Below are 25,520 nucleotides of genomic sequence, written 5' to 3' on the forward strand. Positions count from 1 at the left end.
TGATGGATGTAGTCTAAATGCGAATCTAGTATATCCAACGTACAAGTTATTCTGCAGATTAGTAAATATTGGCTACCTGCTATTCAAATTCTCCAACTTTGTTTTGTATTAAAAACCCTCTGCATTCTCACAAACAAACGACTTTGTTCATCAGATTCCCATAAAGAACAAGAAAGTTCATAAAAATCTAAAAGTTGTCCATTTCATATTAATTATCTAACTCTCCTGCAAACTTAACCAGTACTTATACTCGTGCATATGCACTTTTAAATCAAAAGGCATTTCAGCCGAACTATTCTATGTGATTCTGAAACCATATAATGCAAACTTACTAAGCTCATAGGTTTTGCATGTTGTCTAAACTCTGTAAGATTATCATTTGTCGACTAAAAATGATTGTTAAATAGATCTAAAATGCCAAAATATAATTTTTAATAGTAGTTTCTATGTTATTTAATACAACGAGTTCAACAAGCGCAAGCGATATTGCAATCTACTAATTGTGTTTAGATCATTCTAATATATAAATCCTGCCAGATTTATTCTGTAAATATACAAAAAGATTTTCCAACTCTTATATTGGTATCACTGATAAATTATCATTTATTCTGAAGTAATACCCTGAAATGTTGAGAAGTTCCAGTCTTTTAGAGTACTATTTAAGTGTAATGGGGAATTCAGAACGAAATCTGAAGATGTTGTATTCGAAAAATATAATATGCAGAATTTAGTTAGCACCTGTAACATACAACTCTGAACAAACTTTAACTACTAGTTGATACGAATTGAAAGATAATCTATTTCCCTCCAAAAAACAATCATTCCATTCTGCAAAGGTTATAACACAAACTACCTTTTATAAACTTACAGCAGTTGTAAATATAGATTCACTATAGTGACTTGTATTTGTGCATTTATCAGCTATTATAAGACCATCTAGGCATATGTGTTCAGGTCATCAATGGAAAGAACCTTTTGATGAAAACTTGCAAGTTCCACCCCTAGTGATCGCATATACATTCAACTCCACTAATTTGTTGTAAACTTTTACTAGGTTAAAAGATCTACTAAATAAGCATGCTTCTACATACTTAGTGATGCCCCGTAATTGTTCATATTAATTAATGCATGTAACAATTATGACCTCAGTTATGCCCGTAGATCACATCATTGGAAAATATGCATGTTTAGAATATTTGTGACAAAGTAAAGTGGACATCTTATCACAAGAATTACAAAATTTCAAAGTAGAACAAAAGGCAGTAAACTTACGGATATTGTAAGGGTGGAGATGCTTTGAGCAAGAAAATCTATCCTGCGTAATGATAGGTCCTCACAATTCAAATAATCGATACCTTCTAACTATCGCATTCAAACTTTTGGTGTAATTATACGGCAGCATGATGAACCCATACAAAACCCCCCTATAGCACAAGATAACTTCAGAGATAAACTGACAGTTACTCAACATGCCAGCTGTTATTAGCTAATAATCCCACTTAGAGACAAAATATGTAAACATGCAGAACATTTTATTTAAATATTAGAATTGTAAATGATATAAACTACTCTAAAAAGACTCTTGTGTTTATCACGTTGCCGATCGGATATAGTTAATACGGTTCCTGCCTATAACTTTTCAAATTAGAAGTACCAGTATATGTAGCTCCGGATTGATATGATGAATCAGTTTTTCCTCTATAAGCTCCATACATTGCTGAAATTGCCAATTTAATATTGGTTAAAACTTACAGGGATATTTAGACGAATCTTGCGTATAAGCAGGTGCCACCTGACCTCCGGAATTATAATAGCCCTCATAAGAATTTGCCATAGCCAATTGGTGCTGGACCATTTGCTGTTGTAGCAGTTGTTGTTGAGCGTACTGTTGTAGTATTTGTTGCTGTGCATATTGGGGATCATATGCCCCTTGTTTATAAAAATTTGAGTAATCTTTGGACATCTGTGAATAAACAGAAGGGTAAACATCGCTTGTTGGGGTCTGCATCATCCCCAATGAATACGCAGAGTCTTGACCACGCATTGAATTCAATTTTGGTCTGGTTTCCGCAGCTCTCACATCTACTTTATTCCCATACACAAAGTGACTAGGGCTCTTTAATGCATTTTCAGCAGAATTTTCTGCCACGAAGAGAATAAAACCAAATCCTCTAGAGGTGCCATCCACTGAAAATGATATATTTCCATACAACCGACTTACATTGACGCATGATTGTGACCTTCTCAATCTCACCAAACTTTGAGAAATATTCTTCAAGCATTTCTGTGGAACGAAAATATTCACCAATGAACACAAACCTTCATTAAGAGCTTTCGACAGACCACCAACAAATATTTTTTTCCTTAACCCTGCTGCTGTGTCTGTTTGCATTGTTCTAACATCAACCTACAGCAGAATATTTTAAGCTGTGAAAAATACCCGTTTCCCGGTAAGAATGTGTGAATCCTTAAAAACATCCATAGTATTAGATTGAATTTTTAGGGTCACAAAACCAAATCCTCTATGGCGTCCGGTCATAAAGTCCCTCATAACTTGAGATGTTACGATTTGACCATATTTGGAAAAATAATTAGACAGTTCGGCTATAAAGCGTTGATTACACTTACAAGACATATATTATAGTAAAATTGTTAGTGTTGTAGTACAAACCTTCATCACAATTTGGATGTAAACCGCCAACAAAAAATTTCAGCGTAGAATCGGGAGCGTTTGGCGTTGCATCATCTGTTAACATTATTATATAAGGCATATTAGAACTACCTGCTGTAGAAAATGATCTTTCCTTCACATGGCGTTCATTCTTATTGATATTTGTGTCGTTAGCCGGGAGAATTTGCGTGGTTGAAAGCTTAGAATTCATGCAATCACCCTTATCTTTAGCAATGCTGTAGTCTGCATCTTTACTTTCATATTGTTCAAATTTATTCGCGATATCATCTTTTTTTCGCGACCCTTTCTCAGCTATATCTGATTTTGTTGTCTTATTCTGCAAAGTCGTTGACGTCTCTTTTTCAGTCTTATGGCTTTTGGCTTTCGAACGTGCCATCGTGTGATACAGTTAAATCAGTGCATATTAACTTTCATGCCCCTATCACAATTTAAAATATATATGCCGTGCCTAGGTTAGATTATCTTACCCTACACAGAAATCATTGCACATTTGGACAGGAAATAACTATAATTGGCACATCAAGATTGAACCGTGTGTAAACACACACAAAATGTTACATTTTAAGGTGCAAATAACAAACACATACGATAAATAGCGGATAAATTGCAAGTCAAAATGGCTTGGTGGGTGCTAGTACATTTATCTGCCAAATGCTGGTGCTATATAGTTTTATTACATGGAACAGTTACAGTCTTTGCCTTGTAGAGTAATAGAACGGCGATATGAAAATCGCTTCTTCCTCCACAGAGATCAAAGGAATCCCAGTCCTGCTCGGAAACCTTATCGTCATCAAATTTCAGCCATATGTCGTTCATTTTCTTTGATTTTTTTGCCTTAAAGCCGCTTGATACGGGGGAGTCATTTGAGTCAGGAGTTTTTTCTCTTGTATCTTTGGTCCAGCAAATATAATGCCCTGCATCAGTAGTTCTTCCCTGGTGAGTAACAACTGAGATAAGCTCATACCTTCCGGTTGCATATTTTCCACTAGAAAGTTCATATCCATCAAAATTTGTTATAGCACTATCTTGATCCTTTCCTGAATCATCACTATCCAGTGCAATCGCATTCGCTGCTCTAAGTTTTTTTTGCAAATCCTGAAGAATATATTCATTAGACAATTATGTCATACCTCAGTACAAATATTGGTTACATCTAATGAACGTTCAAAGTTTACCCTACGGCAAATTTTCGCCTTAACAGCATCTGTATGTGACACTTGACTTTTTTGCTTCCACTCGAAACGTACAATATGAACAATCAAATATTTTGGTAATGTGCTCATCCTGCTAACTTTCCGATGTAAAATATCCATTCCACTTTCTTCAGAAAATTTTAAAAGTTCCTCATTAAGGGAAAGATTTATCCCCTCCATGATGGCCCCAACTGGTTTTAGTTGCGTTCCCATGTAGCAAGTTAGCGCTAAATTATGTTCAAAAGTACACAAATTGCTAGATTGAGGTGGTGCCAAATCAGATTTATTATTATCCTCAGGGTTAACACTCGATTGAACTGGCTCAAAACTAACCATAGTTGAGAATCCAAAAGTTTTATCAGAAACATTTTCATCAGATATTTTATTTATAGAGGATAGGATACAATTCAGACATTCCTAAATATATTGTATCTTCCATATCAAATCTATACCTCAGCGTCCTGCTGCAAATATACACCTGTAAATAGAGTTTAAACGTGGATTATGCAAATACCCGTTTTTTCATCCTTTCTTGAAAATAATGGATTAATTTTCCTCAAAATTGGAATCTAAACAGTCATAACATCTCAAAAAGACAAACCTGTAGCAGGGGTACGAACGGATCTAATGTGTTAGGTAAGCGATTTTTCATATCCAAAAGAGATCGAGCCAAAAGAGATGGGTTAGATGGACGTGAATCTTGAGTATTCGATTTAGAGATTCCATCCCAAAACTCTGTTACTGGGACCAGGAACTGAATTATAGAGTTAAAATAACAAGTATTCCCTAGATTTACGATTCCCTACAGTATTTCTCATGAATTATGTGTAATATAAACGTACGGATGGCAGACGTGCACACTTATTCTCATTGAGAAGCTGGGCTTTTTCTTGGGATGACATATCTTCAAAAAATTTGATTTGTTCATTACACTCCGGAGGAGCATCAGCACTTCCAATTAGCATAAGCTTGGATCCATTTTTTAAATTAAGAGTGGATAGCGCGACATTGTCTGGAATTATGCCCTTGTGCATAATTTTTTGACGTTCAGGAGGAACTCCGGTCAATGACCTATAATAAAACACACATATATTTTAAATATATAAGTTGGATTTACCATAGTTGTGCCTTAAAGGTTTGCAATGGTTCGTCCAAAGATAACTTGATATCATTGTACTGTTTAGACATCCATTTCACATTTACGCTGAGAATGTTTGCCTCTTCCTCCATATTTATACTACAAGTATGATATTGTTAATAAGTTGGTGTGCAGATACTTGTTTACTCCATATGTGGGTCGATGACAATAGTACATACCAGAACTACTACCAAATCATCATCAAATTTAGAATATAGTTCTAACATATTACATAATAACATTATAAAACCTAATTTATTGTTTAAATTACCAAAACTGTTGCAGTATATACTTCGAAACCTTAATAAAGCCGATTTAAGATTCAATCGCACACACTCTGGAATAATAACTCGAAAAGATCGAAAATTAATGCAACTTTTGGCACTTTATGAATAATACAATTAACACTAAGGGTAAATTCGCATATTGTATGTCTAAACTTTACTGAACCAATAAGCATCTCTGATAAACCAACTATAAGAGGCAATATGGAAGATTATGATAAGGTAAAACATATTTGTTTGAAAACACACATTTTAGGATCTTAATAAGGTTTTAGGGGCCCAAATTGACCCAGATAGCCAAAAAGAAGAAATACACGACAAACTTGCGGGAAATGATGGACTAGATGAAAACAATAGCCATGGTAATGATCTGTACGCTGTAGAAGATGAACACGACCCATGGTTGAAGTCATTGGAATCTAATACACCCGTATCTTCAAAGGTTTTCTATACATTCTAATAGTAATAATGATTATTTAGGAACCTTATTCCTATTCAAACAAGCCTAAGCCCGCAAAAACCGCTGAAACAGATGTTTTTAAGGCAATAGATGATATGCCTACCATAGAAATTGTTAAACTATTGATATCCAAGTTGGATGAGGATGAAACCCCAATCTCCCTGTTAAATTCTAGGAAGCGTAAAAGGGCCACTAAAACAGAAACCGACAAAAGTGGAAAGGAAGCTGCAGACAGCATAGGTATATCTGATCTGGCTCATGCCCTTATTATGAGATGGGAAAGTAAGACTCACAAAGCCATGACAATACGTTTATAGATGTCTATTACATGTCTAGAGAAGAAATCGTAGAATCATTCATCGATTACAGATGTAATATTAGAGGTAATTTTGCAAAACGTATAAGAAAAGTGCAGACAAATCTCCTTTCCCAAGAAGCTACCAGTTTAAATGGGTTCACGGTGACGATACAATCTATGGCCCATTTTCACAATCAGATATACTAAAATGGATACTCCACGTAAGCTTATTCAACTTGAAAATATCTGTAATAGAATTATGTTTCGGATACAAACCCTATAGTTATCCGTGAATTGGACAACGAAGATGTACCTCTTTCAGATGAATGGATTGATTATAAAGATTCTACCCTATATAAAGATGTGAAAAGTGCAAAATCTAAAAATAAGGAAGAATCAGACTTTAACACTGATGACGATCCAGACGATACGTTGTTTTCGACACACAAGTCAAAAAAACAGAGATTGATAATATCCGCAAAAGACAGAAGGACTAGAAAACATGAATCGGATTCTGAAGACGAAATTAATCCATACAACTAAATTTTAAGTCATACGATGCGATTATGGTATAGTTATAATATCACAACCACTATCTGTAACAAGTACCGTATGTTCAAATTGAGAACAGAAACCGTTATCCACTGTAGCAATTGTCCAACCATCATCCCATGTATATATTGAATTGCTACCCTGGCATAATATTGGTTCTATCGTAAAAGTCTGACCGGGTACCATGCATCCAGGTGTGGAGCTTGGATAGCAAAATCCAATCATAGGGTGCATATGCATCATTTCACCTATAAAATGACCTCCAAATTCTCTTAGTACAGAAAAACCATGCTTTTCAGCATGAGCTGTTACGACTTTTGCTAATCTAGAAAATTCTATTCCTGGTCTAACATTTTCGATTGCGATATCTAAACATTCCTTTGACACTCTAACTAACTTTCTAATCTCATCCGAAACATCACCAACGATAGTAGTTCCGGCACAATCTCCAAATACTCCATTGAGATAAACCGTACAATCATAAGAGACAATATCGCCACTAGAAAAAGGTCGCAGGTTGGGAATGCCGTGACAAGCAACCTCATTAACAGAAATGCAAATAGCTTTTGGAAACCCGTGAAAATTCACTCCAGCAGGATACGCGCCATTCTCCACGATGAAATCATGGCCTATTCTATCTATATCTTCACCAGTTACACCTGAATAATATGAAAAATAATAAGGAACAAACCTATTTTAGTTGACTCTATGCAAAGCTTTAAACATTTTGCTGCTAGCTTAGCTGCCTTTTTCATTAAACTAATTTGTTGTTCAGTCTTAACTTCAGCAAAGGGAGTTTCTCTTGAATAATATTTATACAATTCGGAAGTATTAGAAAGTCTTCCATAAGGGGGCTTATTTATATGATCTGGAATTTGTGAATGTGATAAAACGCCATAAGAACCTGTGCATATTGTATAAGACAATGTTATTTAAGTTAATATAATCACGGTCAAAGCAAACCAATACAAAGAAAGTCAAAAACAAACCATATTTGAGTGTGGGTTTAAAGGTACGATTTGGTTTTGAAGGGCATAGATTATCAAATTTCTGCGTTAATTTGTCGATTATGATTTTTGGAGTTAAAAATGATTTTCTCGGAATCTTTGGCATTTCATCTCAAAACTACATCTAACTCATACCATCTTAGACTATTATGTATAAATAATGAGATATCGGACTTTCAAGGCTCTAAATTCTATATCCATGGCCCCCATCCGGATAACAAAAGCTCCAAAGATAGAAATCTGCCATACACATTCAAATTATCTTCGCTGATATATAACTAAAATCTATTAAGCTTCAATGACAACCAAGCAAATACTAAAACTCAGCGTTGAACACATTATCCTCATCAGGTTTGTCAACAGGCAACTTACACTACTCGACTCACAATTGCCAAATTCATACCTAATTAGGAATCAGTTCCAGTTAGTAGATTCAGACGGTGATGGATTCATAAACAAAAGTGAGGTAAGTTTCACAAACCATATAACAAAATAGTTATAGTTCCGAAAGCTATTTAGGTCATTCGGACAAACTATTTCTGAAAAACGCCTCAAATGGATTATACTAGGTATTAACTCAACAGATACCATACACATACCATTCTTACATAGAGGCTTTCAAGAACCTCGATAATGGGCTCGGTATGGACTTCGACACATTCGCAAGTACACTAATCAACTATTACTCCCCTCCACCAACGGAGAAAGTAGTTAGAGAAGCATTTCAACTATTCGACAAAAATAATACAGGTACAAATGATAGTCAACCAAAATACACCCAATCAGGATACATCGACAAGTCTAAGTTGACAGAATTTCTGACAACACGTGGAGAACGATTGACAGTGCCAGAGGTGGAATATTTCAACAAAATAGTGGGAATAAAACCTGATAATGATAAAATCGACTATACCACTGTGGCAGAAGAGATCTGCAAACTCCTATCCCAGGTTCAAGTATAAACCAAATCGGCAACAGCCGCGCATATTGTAGACAAGTATAACCCTAGAGACGAATTAACTAGATCTTGATGTCATGCTCGGTATATTTAGACTTGGTTGATGCTTTACTCTTTCTTTCCAGGATCTTTCTGCGGTGCTTATCCAATCTGAGCTTTGTAATGACAACGTTACTTGGATGGATGCCAACTTGTACGCTCTCACCTAAGTAAACGCATTAAACTAAAATTATTAGACCTACGATTGTTTTTGTCCCTCGTTATACGCTCTATGTAGATTTTCCATTTCTTACGATAGACCTGTGTCACTTTTCCCTCTCTGTCATGATAGTGACCACGAACAACCATAACTTCATCATCCTTCCTAATTGGGATTGAACGAACATTGTACTTTTGTCTGAGTTCACGCGATAGGATTGCGCTCATTATTATCCTACGCTTGCTTGAGGGAGCGGTAAAATGAGCCTTACGACTCTTTCTCCTGCTGCTTGAAACGGCTAAAAAGGATTATTATAAAGATTAATCAGCAATCTTATAAATTTAAAGATGGACTGACAAATAGGACTTACTATTGCTAAACTTCATAGTTAGTATCGAACAGTCTAAGGTGAAGCGCAAAAGACTTAAAATTCAAACCGATATAAATGTTTCAAATATTTTCAAATAGACTTAAAACAAAACAATTTACTATACCACGACTGGAGTTAAGTAAACGGACGTTGGCCTATGGGGTATACAATGGTAGAAACGAGCTGATATAAAAATGACATAATTTGCCGACACATTAGTGATATTGTCACCAAAGTCACTAATTGGGAGTTAATTGATTCGATCTAGATATTATGTATACAAATAGAGCCCAAAAGAAAAATGTCTCCAACCCAAAGTGTAATCGGCCAAACCTTCCTGAAAACCCTAGGATTCCTCCACTAAATTTATATAATAAATGCTACTAAATAAAGTCACTCTGGAAGTAAATTACAGAGACAGCAGAATAGTGACAGGGGTGGGGTTCGAACCCACGCCATCACTGACAGCGGCCTAAACGCTGCGCCTTAGACCACTCGGCCACCCTGTCCGGCCCGAGGGATGATACAACGTTTTAATAAGAACAGTAGAACGGTATCTAGATGACACCGGCGGCTAATATTAAAATTATTTATGGATTTATATAGATGGTTTAAACACAACTCTAGTGGAACTAAGTAAAATAAGAATGGTGATAAAAAATAGGAACCTAGAAACGAGAGAATGGAATGTGTTACTTCATATTGTTTAATAAACAAGAAATATCAGGTTACTCCTCAGCTTATGAAGACAATCGATAAATAAATAAAAATTTTTTAAAAAAGCGGTATGACAGGGGTGGGGTTCGAACCCACGCCATCACTGACAACGGCCTTAACGTTGCGCCTTAGACCACTCGGCCACCCTGTCCCGCCCCCGGCTCATTATTGTATGCTTTAATGACGATCAGATAAGTGATCCCGCTAAGTGTTCATCGTTCGAATTGTCATTCACTTATATAAACAATATACTTGTATAACTTAGAATATTACCGCCTGATCAGGCTAATCAATTCTGATATATTCGCCTGTATCTTTTCTAATAGGGGAATCATGCCACTGTCATTAAAATTTTCCGCATACTTATTGTTGCACTCCGTGATTATACTTGATATGTCCCTAAACTTATTAGCTGCATCTGATCTGTTTATTGATCCACTTTTTGTATTAGTCAACTGCAACGAACTGATATCCTTTGCCAGTGAACCGTTTGACCAATCACTCACTGTTGTTCTTCTTCTACTTGCGTTTGATTCACCATATAACTCGATCATAGACGCATGATTGTTACGCCTTATTACGAACATAGAGGTAGCATTGATTTGGGCACAGTTTTCATTAGTTAAAAACCTTCCTAACTCACATTTTGTTTTGTCACATATACTGTTTGGTATTAAACAAAAGGATTTTATAGATCCGGATGTTTTGAATTCTCCCGCTTTATTCAATTCGTTCTCGAAGTACTGGAACAAACGTACAGTTAGATCTCCCTAAAAATAAAACTATATTTATTATGGAAAGCAACCTTAGCCGCTAGAGAAATTATTCCAGTTTGCTCATCCCAGTGTGGAAATAGAGGGGAAGAAGAGCTGTCAATGTCCTTAGAAAGTAAAAACTTTTCAGTGTTACGACTATCCCAGACCCTTATTTGTCTTGTTTTATTGTTGACAAACCCAGTGGTAAGAATATGATCGTTTCCATATGGTCCTCCCAACCAAATACCATGCGTCAGCTTACTTGAATCATGCGCCTTAAATCCCAAACTTTTAATTCCAGACCTAGGATCTACCAGTGACAAATTAGCCTCTTTAGTGGATACAAGAATGAGATTCCTGCAATAAATATTGAACATATATAATATAACATACCCATCTGGTTTCCATGTTACGTAAGACACTGGGTCGTTTACGGGAACAGAAAACATTTCCCTTTCTACCGATGCGTCCCTAAATTAAAATTATTTAAGAATAAACACGTAGGATCAACACCAATCAGACATACCAAACTTTGGCTGAGCAATCGAAACTGCCGGATAATAAGACATAATCTACAACTGGGTTCCAGGATAGATTTGTAACTTTCATGGAATGGCTTGTGAGGGTAGATTTCGCCTTGTTGATATCAAGGTTACCATCATTGTTAACATCCCAGATTCTTACCGTGCAATCTACGGATTAAAAATCAGCATAATTATGAAATACCATCTGAGGCCGATGCTATGATATTCTGATCGAACTCATTAAATACAAGATCCTGAATAGAACCACCGTGACCTGAGGGTTTGTTCCTTAATAAAAATGACGTACCTGATAATTTTATTATAGGAGGGTTCCGACCAAAATTATTAATGTCGATTAATGCAACAACACCTCCACTCCCTACATCCCACGGAAACTGAAAATGATTTGTAACATAATTTTAATACAAACAGCAATGTGTTGTGAACTTGCAGCTAAACCGCATGATTGAGTAGGTCTAGCACTGATTTTTAAGTCACGATAAGATTGTTTCCATGGCTCACCTATAAAAAATATGCATGTACTCATGGAATGCCGGAGAGCTCTACGAACTAGAGAAGATATTTACTATATATTATGTTAGATGCACAGGTGGATGTGTGAAATCAATGGTCATAAAAACCATACACAGTCCCGTGAAAAAGCACGTATTAATAAAAAACATAAATAAAGTTACCAAAGATATTCTTAAGTTTGACGCAACCCATTCTTAGTACCCAAAAGTAACACTATGGACCACTAACACAGACGTATTGATAACACTGTATAATGCAAGCCTACGAGTACCATATACCAGAGGAGATACGTATATATGTCTCGATGTACGATGAGCCAAGCGCAGAGGTTATAGTGTACTAGTAGCTAAGTCATATGCTTTCTGGTGCATTATTCATATAGTATGCCTGGTTCATTTGCTCATACAGTTTTGAAGCATACATTATTCCGGCAAAATGGAATAATTTCTCTAGCATGACGTCTCTCACTGTTTCCTTATACACTAACAACTAAAGGGGCGGCCCAGCACGGAATGTCTCTGGCACTCCGGTTTATTTCTAAATGCAGACCACAGTGCCCAAATAATGGTATACATGGCCAGCTCTTAAGCAGAATTATTTTCCAGGTAATTTCTGGAAGTGTGGGTACATCCAATGATTAACTCATTTCTATAATTTCACGGAACTGATAGTTGTGTGGTGGGCTTGGGCCTTGTGTAGTTATTTTGGCCAATATGCGCGAATATCCACAACATGACTCAAGCTTTCCGTACCTAATATGTCTGAGCGTCTAAAATGCATGATTAACGCAAGAAGCTTGCATTATCAGTGTGTTCAAACAGGTGTGCGACACATATATGTCTCATGTCCGGAATTTTCACAATACGAAGAAATAGTTGTACATTCTTCCATTATATCAGGCATGATTTGCTCGTTCTGTGAGTTTTGACGTGATTTAAGGGTACTTCTTCCGAGCCTGTCATACTACGTATGCATGTTATAGAATCTTCTGCCCCAAGAGTTGTTCCGGGTTTTGTATTTTATTACGCACAATATTTGGGACTCCACGGCTAATTATTGTTTTTTGTAATATATACTTTGTAGTATTCATTTGTTCTGATAGTTGTGGCTACGTTTTTGTGGAACCAGCGGCGAAATTTCGTCATTCCTTTATGTGTAGTGTCTCTAAATGTTGCTGCAATAACTCATAGGCGTAACATGAGCTCTATTTTCTAGAATTTATTGTTCTAAAACAACAACTTTAGAAGGTGTCACTCTTCGCCGGCTCTACGGATGTTTTTCAATTAGAGGGTATATAATTTTGGTATTTGTGTTCTTTCATCCGTAAATTTGGGTAAAACTTAGAGAAATTATTATGGTAATTCATATTGTGTACTTTCGTCTGTACTTACTTCTATTCTCGCTTTGTTTTCACTTTGTAGTGTGCCCGAATCCCCAAAATGCGGATCAACATGAGGGACAACTTAGAGGGAATCTGACAAGACTCTCTGATACAACCAAAAATACCCCTGTTGGAGCGAACAGTAGGGATATAGTCAAGGCAAATACTCAGAGGAGCGTCACTTCTGTACCTACGCGACAAAATGGAAATAACCAGATCACCCCCGCTAAGAATAATAGAAATGCACGGAAAGATAATGATGATGTGACATTGGACTTTACCGCTAATGAACCAAATAATAACATAGAATCTTCTGATGGTATTCCTGGAACTATAAAATACACGGGTAAAAACGCAAGAATCACTAGCCTAGCTGGACATGGTTTTCATATTTCTCTCGACTCCAATAAAGTAGTAGATAATGTTTTTTGTGCTTCTCCATTCGATGGAAACATTACTGTTAACTATGAGGATTCAACATATGATCAATATATATTGACGAGGGAGGGATTTCAGAGAAACGATGGCACTAACGATAGTAGTCAAAATACTCCGAATAGCACTAATGGAAAAAGTATCACACATGGCGACCAAAAGAGTATCACAGATGGTAGCCAGGATACCCTCCCAGATGTAGCAGAGGCTTCTGAAGCCCGGGAAAAAAATAAGTTGATTCTATCTATCGGTAGCTCTGATACTTCTGGCATTCAAAAAAAAAGTGTGGGTAATATAGATTGTTACAGAGCAGAGAATCCAAGTGGTAATATTATATATAAGGTAGAAGTTAGTGGAAAGCAACGTGACTTGGGTGATAACTATGCAGACTGTGTTGTTTGCACACTTAGAGAAAATAACAAGGTTGCAATTTTAATCGCACAAAAGCAGCTAAGCTATGATTGGCGCCAGTATACACTTGTATATTCTGATGGCTCTATAAAACGTGATGTAACTTTAAAAGTCAAGTTTTCATCCGTAAATTTTGAAGAGTTGTTCATCCAATCAGAGCCAGAAGTTAGAAACAATGACACAAAATGCAACATATTACATAATGGATCTCAAGCTGAATTTACGAGCAACTCAGATAAAGAATTTGTATTGGAAACACAAGACAAAAGTGGTACTAAAGCTATTGATATTAAATTCCAAGAACCATTCAGATTCCCCCAGGAAATGGATTTGCAATCGATAAGATCAAGAACTGCTGAGAACAATGTCACGCATGTCTACAGCTTTAAAAACGGGCCAATCCTTCTAAACGAAAAATATTCTTCTAATATGGGTAGCTCTTTTAAAAATCTTTTTTACGGGTATGGTGATTTCAACATCAAAACGTCGTGTGAATACTTCAATCTCGATTCCGGAAAAAAGCCGGATGTTCTGTTTCTAGATACAATAACTATAAATGCGTCAACTATTGGTTTGGACGTTTACCACTACAATGCATTTCAAGTTATTGGAATCAAGAAACGGGATGTGCCAACTCTGCTAGTTTTACCTAATGTAGAAATATTTTTGGATGCTACTGAAACACATGATTTAGTGGTGTGCAACAGTGGAAACAATGTACATTTATCGCTAACAACGTCAGTTGATGGACAGATCAAGCACTATCTCATTGCCAATGAAACCACAAGGACAAAGTATTTTGGTATTAAAAATGTAGTTGATATGGATTAAATCCATTACTTTAAGCACTATAGTTTTAAAAGTATTTTAAGTATGTTACGCTAGTCAGTGTATATGGCAAGTGTGTTACCCTGGGGAACCTGTGGAGCCCTCTCACCTATTTAGTTCACGCAAATCTCGGGCAGAACCATGTTATTATAATATTATGGCTATTTTGTAGTTTTATGCGGTATTTGTGGTCGACCTTCCTAAGTACTATATATTATAATACTCTAATAATATGGGAAGAGACGAAACGAAAAACCAACAAAATAATGAAGAAAACATAGATTTAGAGATTAAGGTATCGTATAATACTAACTTTCATCATATCAATTTTCCATAATAGCGCATAGTCGACATACCCCTTTACAGGACGGATTCCTTGATTTATTGTATGAAAGTGAATCTGTTTCCGGAAACAATAATGTAGACAACTTAGAGCAAACACAAATTTCAAGGAATCTGGAAACATCCAGAGATTCTTTGTCTGATAGGGAAAATCGCCTCTATTCAAATGAGAATTGGTCAGATTTTAGAATATGCCGATCCATATTACTGGTTTGTTGAATTGATATGTTTATTTGTGATTTTAGGCCATATCTGATCTGGAATTTACACGTCCAACCATAATACAAAGCAGGGTAATTCCTATAGCCCTGGAAGGAAAGGACATCCTAGCGACCGCTGAAACCGGTATCTTAAAATTCAACGTATAATATATTAATACAGGATCGGGGAAAACTGCCGCTTTTATAATACCTATGTTACAAAGACTTGTCCTATCTAATGTCTTGACGCCAAAAAATGTTAGCTTTTTCTTTAGCCAAATATTTTTTAGGGTAAATTTGGATTTAGAAACTCTACAAAAGATGTAACAAAAGCATTGGTATTGCTTCCAACTAGGGAACTCGCTGCACAATGTTATGATGTACTTAAGGCTTTAACAAGATTTTTGAATATTAACGATATTCTGGTTTGTATTCAGTATATTTAAAAATATTCAGCTAACTGGGGGTATACCAATAAAAGAGCAAGAGACCAAATTAAGTCGTATTCCTAATGTTATAATTAGTACTCCTGGAAGAGCCTTGGATATTCTTTTAAACTCCGGCGTATGTAAAATTTTGTAATAATATAAACTAACAGCGAATTCATTTGGATTCTGTCGAGATTGTAATACTGGATGAAGCAGACAGACTATTGGAAATGGGATTTAGAGATGAGGTAATGTATATAATGAGGAATATAAAATGTTACAGTGCGTAAACATTCTAAAGTTTTGCAACAAAAATCGTCAAACCATGTTGTTTAGTGCTACATTGACTGAAGAAACTAAGGACCTCGTAAATTTGTCCCTAGTAAACCCAATCTATATAAAGATGGAGGAATCGACCAAAGTCTCTAAAACCCTTAATTTCGAAGCAATTATGATACCTAGCGATGAATTACGCGAAGCTTGTGTACTTTATCTCTGTGAAACGCAATGTAAATCCAAGTGTATACTATTTTTTCAGGTATCTTAATAAAAAAACTTATATAACTCCGTTCAGACGAAGAAGTCAGCTCATAGAATGGCCCTGATATTTAAATTACTAAACATGTCATGTGGTGAATTGCATGGTGATCTATCGCAATTGAAAAGATTTGAATCAGTTCAAAAGTATCCTATGTATTACATCTAATAGTGGATATACAGATTTAGAAATGGCGAGGTTGATTATTTGCTAGCCAGTGAACTGGCAGCCCGTGGTTTAGATATCCCTGGAATTGATACTGTTATTAATGTTCATTTGCCTACCGATGTAGTAAGGTATACCATAGCCAAATCTATGGATTGACGAAATAATAGGTACATACATAGAGTTGGACGCACAGCAAGGATGGGATCCCATGGAAAAGCTATTTCAGTTTATATAGAAGAGGAGAAAGCGAAAATGAAGGTCCTTCTAAAAAAGACGTCTAATATTGATAAAAACCTTGGAAAGTATAAAAGAAGGGTACCTCTCGGTGTACTTAAAAAATATTCGGAGAAAATAGAGGCCTTTGAAGATCAAATTAATGAAATCTTGATTAATGAAAGAATAGAAAAGGAAATACGTCTATGCGATAACTCACTTAAGAGTGCTAAGGATGACAATGCAACAGGTTTGGAAGCATTAAATGACTTAATAACGGTATTATAGGGAAAAGACAATGGTTCCGATCACTAAAGGATAAGAAAATAGCATCAAAAATAGAATTTGCTGAGACAAAACAGAAAACGGCAAATTATATTGCTGATGAACATAAATCAAAAGTTAATACAAATAAAAAGGCCGTTAAAAAAAACAATAAATCCAAGAAAAAATAACCTTACGGTTAAACAACGGTTCCCAGGAGTATTCCAGACAACACTCCGGGGTATTCTGACTACTCATATAAGCTATGAACTATCAAATATATATTGAAATATAGTGTGTAATATCCATTTATTGTGTTACCAGAGAATTAAATTGCGGAACTTGCCACGAAAATTAAAACTCTGGAAAATGGTGCTGTTCGATCCACAAACAAGGGAAGGTTACGCCAAGTTGTATGGCACAGTCAATGTTTGTAATTATTGTGGATTTGGCATTTTAAATTATTTTTATCGGCATAACCCACAGCTTAGTAGAGACTTTACCTGGAATTTTGGACAACATGGCACTCGCAAGAAGACGTGCTTACGAGTATTCTACATCTGTAGACTTTGCATCTTTTTTATCTGTAGTTTAGATGTTATAGTAATTCTAGGAACTGGTTTTCATGAGACCATTCTGAAGTGAATTATGAAGGCCAGCTAATAGTCCCAGCTAAATTATCTGAATTTAAATATATATAACGCACATATTGGCTGTGAAAATGAAAAACAATTTACCCCTCTCATCTGAAGATGGAGCAAAATCTCCATTTAAGAATCAATATACTAATGGCAATATGGAAAAGAGCAAGGATATTCCATCTCAATTTAATCCAAGTTTAAGTTCAAGGGAGATGAAAAAGATCAAATACTATGAGGATATGTTTGCCAAAATGGCACATGAAAATAAGAGTGGACTGAATTCTAACAATTCGTTGGGCCAATCTTTATTCAAGAGCAGTTCGAGTAAATCCATGCGTTTAAAAGGATCTGAAAAAAAATCTTTACCTGAACCTAAGGATCATACGTCTAACAATCATCAAGAAGATTTTATGTTAGATAATCATGCATTTTCAAAAAATTCAAGGATTCAAACACATAAAAAGGATGTATATAGAAATACTGGTGATAAAGACAACATTTATTCCAGGGACAAATATGAACCTGGTGGGTTGGCAACTTCTGATTCAGTTAATTCCAGCAGTAAAACGTTGCTGGAAAATAAAAGGCTGATGAAAGTTCAATCTATGCCGATGGTTACAAAGAAAAAAAAGGTTCTTCCAGGTGCCAAAACAGATACAGATGGATCAATTACTCCTATAACTTCAGAAATTAGCGATACCCAAGAACTAAGAAGTGATTTCAGTGTAAATAGCAAAGATTCAAATGAAGCCCCAAAAACACTAAATATTCCTAAAAAAACACCGGATGAAATTTATGAACCTATTCTACATGTTCCAATTAAATCTGAAACTGCTAAGGTTGTGTTCGATGAAGCAGATATAGTAACTGATCAAGGTGGTATCCAAACTTCCTCAGGAACTACGCTTAAGGTGGAACATTCTAATGATTTTTCCGATTTAAAAACCCAAAAGGATCAAATATCCTACAAACAAGACGTGCAGGAAAAGGAGAGTGATACTTTTGTGGAACAAATTCTCATGGAAAATATCGAAAGTGTAACAAATATCTCATATGACTCACCAATAGACCAAACAAAAGCAGAATTAGACGAAGTTGAATTCAACCAATATATTGATGGAACACCAAAAACCCGCAAAAAGAGACTCATAAGAAGTAGAAAGGGAAAGAGTAAACGCACACCACAAACAAAGGATTATCCGAATGAACAATTTGTGGATAATGACAAGTCAAGCCTAGATAATGATTTTAGTCTTACATCAAACTTGGACCTCGAATTAGTTGAAGTCCCAAAATCATCTGTTAAGACTAGGCTTAAGTCCCAACGAAATCTCACTAGAAAAAAGAGACAAGACGAGCAAAATAATTCAGATATTAAGACTAATATCAGAACTACAAAAGTTGTAAACAGATCTCTCAGTAGACAGTCATTAACTACCTCTAGAAGTAACAGCGGCTCCATCGATAAGCTTCACGGTACAAACAAAATACAACTGCCATCTGAATTTGTAAATGGCGAAGAATCCCATATAAACATAGAATACCTGCGTATAATTACGGCGGATGAAGCAGAAAGGATAATAAACATGTGTTTTCAACACGAAGATATTGAAAAGTTAAAGAACCTAGTTAACACCACCAAATTTAATGTGTACGTGGCCAAAGATTCAGGGATAGAAGAAATCTGGAAAAGTGGCAAAAAATGGGAGCCAATTTTGGATCCTAAGCATATTGTTGCTCCGGTTTTTGCTGACAGGCAAAATCATTCGGACAGTGTAGATGTTCCAGAAAATCCTCTTCATATATCTTTTAAATATCGCTTTTTTAAGGATTTAAATACGATTTAACTTTTTAATTCAGTAATGCAGATAAGGTAAATTTTAATAATCTTTCATCGTGGACATTTGGTGCCAAAATGTCCCAATAAGTACTTCAATTCCTATAAATTTGTTGTATGTCTCTATTTATACAAACGTTCAATACTAAAGATACACTTGGTTTCAGTCTTTCTCTTCCTAGTTTCAGGATGTTGTGGAGGTAATTCTTGTCCTCAATTATCTCAAAATATTTGCTAAAGCAGATGTGTAATAGTTAATTAACAAACTCTCTAATTGGTTTCAAACGATCGATCACAGCTTCTGCCATTTTCTCTTTCATTAGAGAAAGCTGTGTTGAGCTGTGCTCACTTAAAATTTGCTCAGTTGTCTTGTTTGAAAAAAAACTATAAATGTTCAACAAATTCGTAACTTCTGGGGAATGTTGACCATTTTCTGTATATTTTAGGCTAATTAATAGTTTAAAATACCGCTCTGTGTTTCTGTTTTCGCGGCTTTCACCTTTCTGTGTATAACGTCGTCCGAATCAAGCATGCTTATTCTATTCATAATACAGCCATCAGATTTTGACATTTTACTATTTCCATCGGAAAGGGACTTTACTCTGATAAATATTCATATGCTTTGATATCACAAACCTAAACGTATCAAAGGACAACAACTCTGGCAACTGCATAAGATCCGAACCAATGGCGTTGTTTAATACTTTTGCAATCTTTCTAGTCAGGTTAAGGTGTATTATTTGATCAGGTCCAGCGATTACATGACATGCCTTGAATAACAATATATCGGATGCCATCTATTTAGCGCTTAATATTGGACTGTAAAAATACCAATAGTGGATACAGCATCGTAGAAATATTTTTGTTTTTAACATCCAAGGTGCGATTACGAAATTGGCTTAGCTTACATAGACGTTCTGAATGGCAAACTTTAACCACAGATCTAGTTTAAAACCTGGCGAAATAAAGGAGGATAATATCCAATGCAATTCCAGGATTTCTGGAAAATTGCTTTGTAGCAATATAGTAGATTTCGAAGTATCAATTCCTGAAGCGATAGATAATGCCACAACATGTCTAATATAAGGTTCCAAGAATTTCCTTTGTCCTGTAAGATATAGATATGAACATGAACTATTCAAACCTGAAAACGCATGAAGATCAGCGACCATTATGACGAGATCATTGTTTGAATCTTGATATTTTACGCAGGGGTTTATGCATCCTATGTAATTTCCTATGTGTAAATCCCCGCTAGGCTATATATAACGTGTTAACTGGTATCTTTAAGGTAGCGTTGAGAACAGATAATGTGTATCGTTAGTAAGATGTAACCTGTATTCCTGATAACGTGCAATGACCATGAGAATTTAAAAACGATCGAGATCTAAGACACCGATTCGATATTATAAATAAACTGTTCCTATTATAATGTAACTTAACTCTTACGCCATAAACAAGTGAGGAATAAATAGAAATTTGCAATAATAACTGTAATATAATGAATAGCATTTGCAGTCTAAGAACATAAGTTTAAAATTAGGCAACTAGTTTATTCCCATATTCATAGAAGAATTCGAACAAGTCAGAAAAACAAAAGAGGAGAATGTTGTTTGGGGCAAGACATCCACATCTGAAGCTATAACATCAACAAATATTATATGATTGCGTAACATAAAAAATATGAGTATTTAGACGAATAATGTGGACAAGTAGTGATAGGTGTGGAAGTCATTGCTCGCGGTTATGGCTAAGGAAAGAAGGGGAATTTCTGATGATCTAAACTAAAATATTTGCAACGAGGTAATGAGTGAGATGATTCTTCTGATACCCCAACGTTTATGACATTTTTATTTCTAAATGTACAATACATAATTCAACTAATTTATGGTAATAATAACGCATATTTAAGTCTATAGTGCTATATTGTATAGTAATTATACAACTATGTGTCCTTTAACATGCAATATCCAAGCGTAAAGCAGTGAATAAACCTGTAAATAGAATACACACCAATGGGGAATTAGGGTGAATCCATGGTTCTCTATTACCTTAATTAAGTTTTAATGTGTGGACTAAGATGATAGTAACAGTCAAAATCAAGTATATGGGTAAAAAATAGTTGCAATGGAGAGGAAGGTGTTAAGTACAAAGATAACGGACTCAACTATACCTCTAGTCTTTGTAAATTCCAAGTGTGACGATGAGATATATGTTGTTCCGTTGGATTATCCTTACAAACAATGTAAAATAGAAGTGAAATCCGTCAAGTCTCCTGAATCTAACCTTTTTGGTGTGGAATATCCCACTCTTCCTAAGTTAGTTAAGACGCCTAGGCGCACTTTGGTCGCCTATAGTCCTAGAATTAATGATGAAATGGATAAATCGCTTAAAATTCCTTTTGAAGATTTTCTGAACGGCAAAATAACGGAGCTTGTCGATAGTATGCAGTTAGAAGACAACGACAAGTCAAATGATTCTGAAAGACATATTTCTGACGTATTTATTCAGGTAGTAACCTAAAATCTGGAAATTAAAACGTGTAGGAAATTAAAAAACATAGGAGACATTATATGTTCTCGGTTCAGTGGAAAAGAAATGCGGTCAACATGTATCTAGCAAGGCATTTTCTGAATAACTATAAGAATAAGAACGCAGAAACTATGAAAGAGTATATTAAATCCAAAAACTTTGACAATATTGATTGCTGTAACATGTTAGATATGCGAAACAAAGCTGAAACGACTCATAGGTTTGTCTACACACTTATCTTTTATCCGTGATCTGACATAGGTTTAGTAGGAAAGGATTGATTAAAGACTGGAAAGGCTATAATTCTGCAAATTTCAAGAGGCTTTACAATATCCTTACAAAGTACCATAAATATTTGTACAGAAAGCAGGTTTGCTGAAACAATATGCTTACACGTATGTACATATACAGGGGCGTATAATTAGACTGAAAAATATGGCTGATTCTGTGGGTTTATAATATTTAAATTCAAAATTATATGCAGACATCACGCTACTTCTTTGAAATTCTGGCAGAAGCAAAAGAATGTGAAAGGAAGATGTACGAATTCGAGCTTTTTACTGAAGAAACTATTTATGGACGTAGAGACTTTATAACTGAGCATAACAAGGAAAATCAACTCAACAATAAGCGAATGAGAAAATTTTGTAGCGTTTTTGCAGCACATTATAGAAGAAATAATGAAAGAAATCGTCAAGCTCATTGCGTACCAACTTCTACACCAAATAGAGTGAACACTTCAAATAGACGATATAGGACTGCACCAATCGATAATCACGTCCAAATCCTCTCCAATACTATTGATGTTTGTGTTACGAAAAATGATGATGATCAAATTTGTGATTCTAACAGGCACACCCAAACAGGAAATGCGGTCCGGACGGCTCCTGATAGTCATAACGAAGAAAACGCTGTCAATTCTAATTATACTGGTGATTTTCATGATCAAATCTACAACTCATCTAGAGACACCACCATTCCGTGTGAAGTTAGGGAATCAAATGACTTGAATCAAGTCAAAGAGACTAGTGTAACAAAGATCAATGTAATAGAACATGACACTATGAATAACACTCCCAGTGATGGCATTCATAACTGTGAATCTGGACCAAAATGCAACACTTCAACATCTGCAAATGTTGAAGCGGTAAATGCCATACCGTTCTCTTTACATGGAACTAAGAAAAATGTTTCAGAAAGTACACCTCACAATACGGATAGAAATACAGTTTCTCAAGCATACTCCGTAGGGTCCTTTTATGATGGAGATTCAAGGGATTATTATGATGATGGGACATTCTCAAATAGATTGAATTCGACCGTTGGAATAAACAGGTGGATATACAGTAAAATGGAAGAAAGAGGCGAAATGGATGGATACAGTGGATTACTCCAGGAACTTAGTATTCTTATGTTTTCAGGAAACAACATGGTATTAGGGTTTGCTAATTTACCACAATCTTTGCGATGGCTAGATGAAAATGATCCTAATCGATCCATAACTCCTCCTAGCCAGGATTTCTTCAGAGATGGTACCCTATTCACAACATGTTGCTATGCAGAAATCAAGCTTATGAAAATTTTATTGTGTGTTATTTATACACTCAGATCTTCAAAAACACGTGACAAAGAGCTCTTGTCGTTAATGCTGCAGCAGATATTAGAGGCAAACGATGAACTATATCAACTAAAAAGAAAGTTAGAAAACGGAAGAAGTGCTCTATTGAAGAAAATAAAACTAAATTGGGCTGAAAGAAATTCAAAATGGGGAGTATTCCCTCCCCTTAAGAGGGGATATAGGCTATTGAATATGCTAGGAAAGGGGGGATTCGCGGAGGTCTGGGAAGTGTTAGATCCTACTACACTAACGATTCAAGCCGCTAAACTTCATATATTATCGCATGACATGAGTCCAGTAGAAAGAGGGAATGTTGTTATGAGAGTGAAAAACGAAATAGATATTCATAAGACATGTAGAACACATAAGCATATTGTTAATATGAAAGCTTGCTTTGAAATGGGTGATAACATGCTTGCAACAATTTTGGAACTCTGCGATGAAGGAGACTTAGACCAATACATAAAATTGCACGGACCTGTACCGGAAAAATTAGCGCTAATGTGGACATATCAGATTCTAGATGGTTTACGTTTCATGAAAATGCTCCCTGAAGGGCGCGTCCACCACTGTGATTTAAAACCTGGAAATATTTTAAAACATAGAGGAAATATAAAACTAGCGGATTTCGGTCTATCAAAGATCGTTCCACACGATGCCGTAGATGTCTGTTGGGGTGGAGGGGGAACAGTTTGGTATCAGCCACCGGAGTGTTTATCAGCTGGGATAAAAAACAAGAGGATTTTATTGACGGACAAGGTATATCCATTTATATACAAATTACGATCACAAACAGATTGATATGTGGGCTGTCGGCTGTATATTATATGAAATGCTCTTCAACTCGTAAGTAAAAATGCTACATAAATACAATTACAGTCGACCATTTGGAAGTTATGCCAATAAAATTTCACCATCAGGTAAATGTTTGACTAAATTTAAATGACGTTACAGAACGTGTTTATCAAGAAGCGATGAGTGGAGTGAAATTTCCACAAACATGTTCAATATCAGAAGAATGCAAGGTTTATTTCATACTTCTAAACCCTATACCCGTGTAGAAATTTATTCAAAGTCTACTTTCTATCGAACCGAGCGAACGTCCATCTATCGAAGAGGCACTCGATAATCCTTTGTTTTCAAGTAGACAAATTTAGAATAAATATTTTAAGCTCTAAGTGGAAATGCATCTGCTAGCAGTATAGTCTTTATGCGATTGACTGGAGCCATAATTTTAAATCTACCTGTGCTAGTATCCTTACTGCAAATCTTGGATAATTTTATCCTTCTATTTGCGATTTTCCGTGAGATGCTTAGGTTGCGTCCTTTTATAGAATATGGAGAGATATAGTTTGAATCCTTCTCTTTCCAAATTACATATCCTCTATGAGATTTTAAGTGTCTTTTCTGTTTTATTCCGTGGGATCCTGGCGTGCTAAGATTGAATAATCCATTAGCGCAACGAGTTATATCCTTGGGGGAAACCTGATATATCCCCCTTATCAATGAATTCTTTATGGCTGAGGATGCTACAAATTTGCAAAAGGACTCAAATGCGTATCCTAGGGTACGATCGATAGTTTTGCACCACTCCTGCTTGCTATCCACAATGTTATTAGAACAATGTCTATCGTTTTCATGAGATGGAAGTTCTCTAACGTCTGGTTGTGAAAAGTCGACCTTAAAGTCCCTTAAAGCTTGCTTTACATAAGCTTTCCATATCTTATTGACCATAGTAAAGATTTAGTATCCAAAGAATCTGATATTAGGATTAAACATGATAGACCTTCGGTAAAAAATGATTTAATATATGAAATAATTTCAATGCGATATAATCAGATGGAAATAATGTTAATAGGTTCTTTTGTTGATGGTATATGGCTATCATCTGGTGTCCATAGCACTATGTAACACAAGTTATCCTACAAACAGATACTCCAGCTTTATAACACATTTTGTGGATGTATAACAGTGACAATTCGTAAAAACGCCTATAACATAGA

The 25,520-nt window shown here is 35.6% G+C and overlaps 14 protein-coding genes and 2 non-coding genes across 16 annotated transcripts, besides 2 other annotated features; 7 read left to right on the forward strand and 9 right to left on the reverse strand.

Moving 5' to 3' along the window:
* Nucleotides 1-1,554: 1,554 nt before the first annotated feature.
* BEWA_010220 (hypothetical protein) lies at nt 1,555-3,141 on the reverse strand. Its single transcript, XM_004831217.1, has 7 exons — nt 2,783-3,141; nt 2,672-2,746; nt 2,441-2,604; nt 2,320-2,407; nt 2,222-2,284; nt 1,753-2,187; nt 1,555-1,717 (listed from the first exon to the last, which is right to left on the reverse strand). Exons 1-7 carry the CDS (start codon nt 3,066-3,068, stop codon nt 1,614-1,616), a joined length of 1,215 nt encoding a protein of 404 aa, XP_004831274.1. The 5' UTR covers nt 3,069-3,141; the 3' UTR covers nt 1,555-1,613.
* Nucleotides 3,142-3,306: 165 nt separating this feature from the next.
* On the reverse strand, nt 3,307-5,115 carry BEWA_010230 (ubiquitin family protein; the record flags this gene model as incomplete). Its single annotated transcript, XM_004831218.1, has 7 exons — nt 3,307-3,787; nt 3,823-4,302; nt 4,338-4,363; nt 4,400-4,454; nt 4,487-4,687; nt 4,728-4,956; nt 5,003-5,115. 7 exons carry the CDS (start codon nt 5,113-5,115, stop codon nt 3,353-3,355), a joined length of 1,539 nt encoding a protein of 512 aa, XP_004831275.1. The 3' UTR covers nt 3,307-3,352.
* Nucleotides 5,116-5,209: 94 nt separating this feature from the next.
* BEWA_010240 (hypothetical protein) lies at nt 5,210-6,612 on the forward strand. Its single transcript, XM_004831219.1, has 6 exons — nt 5,210-5,529; nt 5,564-5,749; nt 5,788-6,049; nt 6,085-6,150; nt 6,183-6,286; nt 6,321-6,612. Exons 1-6 carry the CDS (start codon nt 5,512-5,514, stop codon nt 6,606-6,608), a joined length of 924 nt encoding a protein of 307 aa, XP_004831276.1. The 5' UTR covers nt 5,210-5,511; the 3' UTR covers nt 6,609-6,612.
* A 17-nt stretch (nt 6,613-6,629) lies between these two features.
* Nucleotides 6,630-7,730, reverse strand: BEWA_010250 (methionine aminopeptidase, putative; the record flags this gene model as incomplete). The annotated part of the gene is made up of 3 exons (XM_004831220.1): nt 6,630-7,276; nt 7,309-7,521; nt 7,607-7,730. The coding sequence occupies 3 exons, from the start codon at nt 7,728-7,730 to the stop codon at nt 6,630-6,632; spliced, it is 984 nt and encodes a 327-aa protein (XP_004831277.1).
* A 192-nt stretch (nt 7,731-7,922) lies between these two features.
* Nucleotides 7,923-8,586, forward strand: BEWA_010260 (calmodulin, putative; the record flags this gene model as incomplete). The annotated part of the gene is made up of 3 exons (XM_004831221.1): nt 7,923-8,090; nt 8,127-8,193; nt 8,237-8,586. 3 exons carry the CDS (start codon nt 7,923-7,925, stop codon nt 8,584-8,586), a joined length of 585 nt encoding a protein of 194 aa, XP_004831278.1.
* A 47-nt stretch (nt 8,587-8,633) lies between these two features.
* BEWA_010270 (60S ribosomal protein L26, putative) lies at nt 8,634-9,545 on the reverse strand. The gene is made up of 3 exons (XM_004831222.1): nt 9,152-9,545; nt 8,825-9,079; nt 8,634-8,787 (listed from the first exon to the last, which is right to left on the reverse strand). The coding sequence occupies exons 1-3, from the start codon at nt 9,165-9,167 to the stop codon at nt 8,645-8,647; spliced, it is 414 nt and encodes a 137-aa protein (XP_004831279.1). The 5' UTR covers nt 9,168-9,545; the 3' UTR covers nt 8,634-8,644.
* Nucleotides 9,546-9,580: 35 nt separating this feature from the next.
* Nucleotides 9,581-9,660, reverse strand: BEWA_010280. Its single transcript has one exon. It is a non-coding gene; the product is annotated as a tRNA-Leu (tRNA).
* A 246-nt stretch (nt 9,661-9,906) lies between these two features.
* Nucleotides 9,907-9,933: a sequence feature (AT_rich).
* A 6-nt stretch (nt 9,934-9,939) lies between these two features.
* On the reverse strand, nt 9,940-10,019 carry BEWA_010290. Its single transcript has one exon. It is a non-coding gene; the product is annotated as a tRNA-Leu (tRNA).
* Nucleotides 10,020-10,124: 105 nt separating this feature from the next.
* On the reverse strand, nt 10,125-11,987 carry BEWA_010300 (coronin, putative). Its single transcript, XM_004831223.1, has 8 exons — nt 11,843-11,987; nt 11,578-11,669; nt 11,455-11,542; nt 11,350-11,421; nt 11,150-11,315; nt 11,017-11,094; nt 10,674-10,980; nt 10,125-10,638 (listed from the first exon to the last, which is right to left on the reverse strand). The coding sequence occupies exons 1-8, from the start codon at nt 11,871-11,873 to the stop codon at nt 10,138-10,140; spliced, it is 1,335 nt and encodes a 444-aa protein (XP_004831280.1). The 5' UTR covers nt 11,874-11,987; the 3' UTR covers nt 10,125-10,137.
* A 59-nt stretch (nt 11,988-12,046) lies between these two features.
* On the forward strand, nt 12,047-12,746 carry BEWA_010310 (hypothetical protein). The gene has a single exon (XM_004831224.1). It carries the CDS (start codon nt 12,439-12,441, stop codon nt 12,607-12,609), a length of 171 nt encoding a protein of 56 aa, XP_004831281.1. The 5' UTR covers nt 12,047-12,438; the 3' UTR covers nt 12,610-12,746.
* A 289-nt stretch (nt 12,747-13,035) lies between these two features.
* On the forward strand, nt 13,036-14,739 carry BEWA_010320 (hypothetical protein; the record flags this gene model as incomplete). The annotated part of the gene is made up of 1 exon (XM_004831225.1): nt 13,036-14,739. One exon carries the CDS (start codon nt 13,036-13,038, stop codon nt 14,737-14,739), a length of 1,704 nt encoding a protein of 567 aa, XP_004831282.1.
* A 112-nt stretch (nt 14,740-14,851) lies between these two features.
* On the forward strand, nt 14,852-17,080 carry BEWA_010330 (DEAD box ATP-dependent RNA helicase family member protein; the record flags this gene model as incomplete). The annotated part of the gene is made up of 12 exons (XM_004831226.1): nt 14,852-15,031; nt 15,103-15,288; nt 15,324-15,423; nt 15,460-15,536; nt 15,569-15,703; nt 15,735-15,842; nt 15,877-15,954; nt 15,990-16,244; nt 16,281-16,390; nt 16,427-16,540; nt 16,580-16,875; nt 16,914-17,080. The coding sequence occupies exons 1-12, from the start codon at nt 14,969-14,971 to the stop codon at nt 17,078-17,080; spliced, it is 1,689 nt and encodes a 562-aa protein (XP_004831283.1). The 5' UTR covers nt 14,852-14,968.
* A 235-nt stretch (nt 17,081-17,315) lies between these two features.
* On the forward strand, nt 17,316-19,377 carry BEWA_010340 (hypothetical protein; the record flags this gene model as incomplete). The annotated part of the gene is made up of 1 exon (XM_004831227.1): nt 17,316-19,377. Exon 1 carries the CDS (start codon nt 17,611-17,613, stop codon nt 19,375-19,377), a length of 1,767 nt encoding a protein of 588 aa, XP_004831284.1. The 5' UTR covers nt 17,316-17,610.
* Nucleotides 19,378-19,421: 44 nt separating this feature from the next.
* Nucleotides 19,422-20,539, reverse strand: BEWA_010350 (tryptophanyl-tRNA synthetase, putative; the record flags this gene model as incomplete). Its single annotated transcript, XM_004831228.1, has 8 exons — nt 19,422-19,469; nt 19,505-19,601; nt 19,635-19,800; nt 19,836-19,969; nt 20,004-20,164; nt 20,199-20,284; nt 20,323-20,475; nt 20,512-20,539. The coding sequence occupies 8 exons, from the start codon at nt 20,537-20,539 to the stop codon at nt 19,422-19,424; spliced, it is 873 nt and encodes a 290-aa protein (XP_004831285.1).
* Nucleotides 20,540-21,494: 955 nt separating this feature from the next.
* BEWA_010360 (protein kinase domain-containing protein) lies at nt 21,495-24,674 on the forward strand (the record flags this gene model as incomplete). The annotated part of the gene is made up of 8 exons (XM_004831229.1): nt 21,495-21,878; nt 21,914-22,119; nt 22,170-22,269; nt 22,384-24,276; nt 24,314-24,363; nt 24,397-24,437; nt 24,472-24,542; nt 24,579-24,674. 8 exons carry the CDS (start codon nt 21,495-21,497, stop codon nt 24,672-24,674), a joined length of 2,841 nt encoding a protein of 946 aa, XP_004831286.1.
* Nucleotides 22,352-22,379: a sequence feature (AT_rich).
* Nucleotides 24,675-24,684: 10 nt separating the features above from the next.
* On the reverse strand, nt 24,685-25,251 carry BEWA_010370 (hypothetical protein; the record flags this gene model as incomplete). Its single annotated transcript, XM_004831230.1, has 1 exon — nt 24,685-25,251. The coding sequence occupies one exon, from the start codon at nt 25,249-25,251 to the stop codon at nt 24,685-24,687; it is 567 nt and encodes a 188-aa protein (XP_004831287.1).
* Nucleotides 25,252-25,520: the final 269 nt, after the last annotated feature.

Source organism: Theileria equi, chromosome 3 (assembly GCF_000342415.1).
Source record: "Theileria equi strain WA chromosome 3, complete sequence".
NCBI lineage: Eukaryota > Apicomplexa > Aconoidasida > Piroplasmida > Theileriidae > Theileria > Theileria equi.

Coding starts and splice junctions, on each gene's coding strand:
- BEWA_010240 (XM_004831219.1), top strand. Junction 5,750..5,787: donor ATACACCCGTATCTTCAAAG/GTTTTCTATACA, acceptor ATGATTATTTAG/GAACCTTATTCCTATTCAAA. Junction 6,287..6,320: donor TACTAAAATGGATACTCCAC/GTAAGCTTATTC, acceptor TATCTGTAATAG/AATTATGTTTCGGATACAAA.
- BEWA_010270 (XM_004831222.1), bottom strand. Junction 8,788..8,824: donor AACGAGGGACAAAAACAATC/GTAGGTCTAATA, acceptor GCGTTTACTTAG/GTGAGAGCGTACAAGTTGGC.
- BEWA_010310 (XM_004831224.1), top strand. CDS start 12,439: ATGTCTGAGCGTCTAAAATGCATGATTAACGCAAGAAGCTTGCATTAT.
- BEWA_010300 (XM_004831223.1), bottom strand. CDS start 11,873: ATGGGTTGCGTCAAACTTAAGAATATCTTTG. Junction 11,316..11,349: donor CATAGCATCGGCCTCAGATG/GTATTTCATAAT, acceptor TTTAATCCGTAG/ATTGCACGGTAAGAATCTGG. Junction 10,639..10,673: donor TAATTTCTCTAGCGGCTAAG/GTTGCTTTCCAT, acceptor TTTTATTTTTAG/GGAGATCTAACTGTACGTTT.
- BEWA_010220 (XM_004831217.1), bottom strand. CDS start 3,068: ATGGCACGTTCGAAAGCCAAAAGCCATAAGACTGAAAAAGAGACGTCA. Junction 2,747..2,782: donor AAGATCATTTTCTACAGCAG/GTAGTTCTAATA, acceptor TAATGTTAACAG/ATGATGCAACGCCAAACGCT. Junction 2,285..2,319: donor GTCGAAAGCTCTTAATGAAG/GTTTGTGTTCAT, acceptor TTCGTTCCACAG/AAATGCTTGAAGAATATTTC.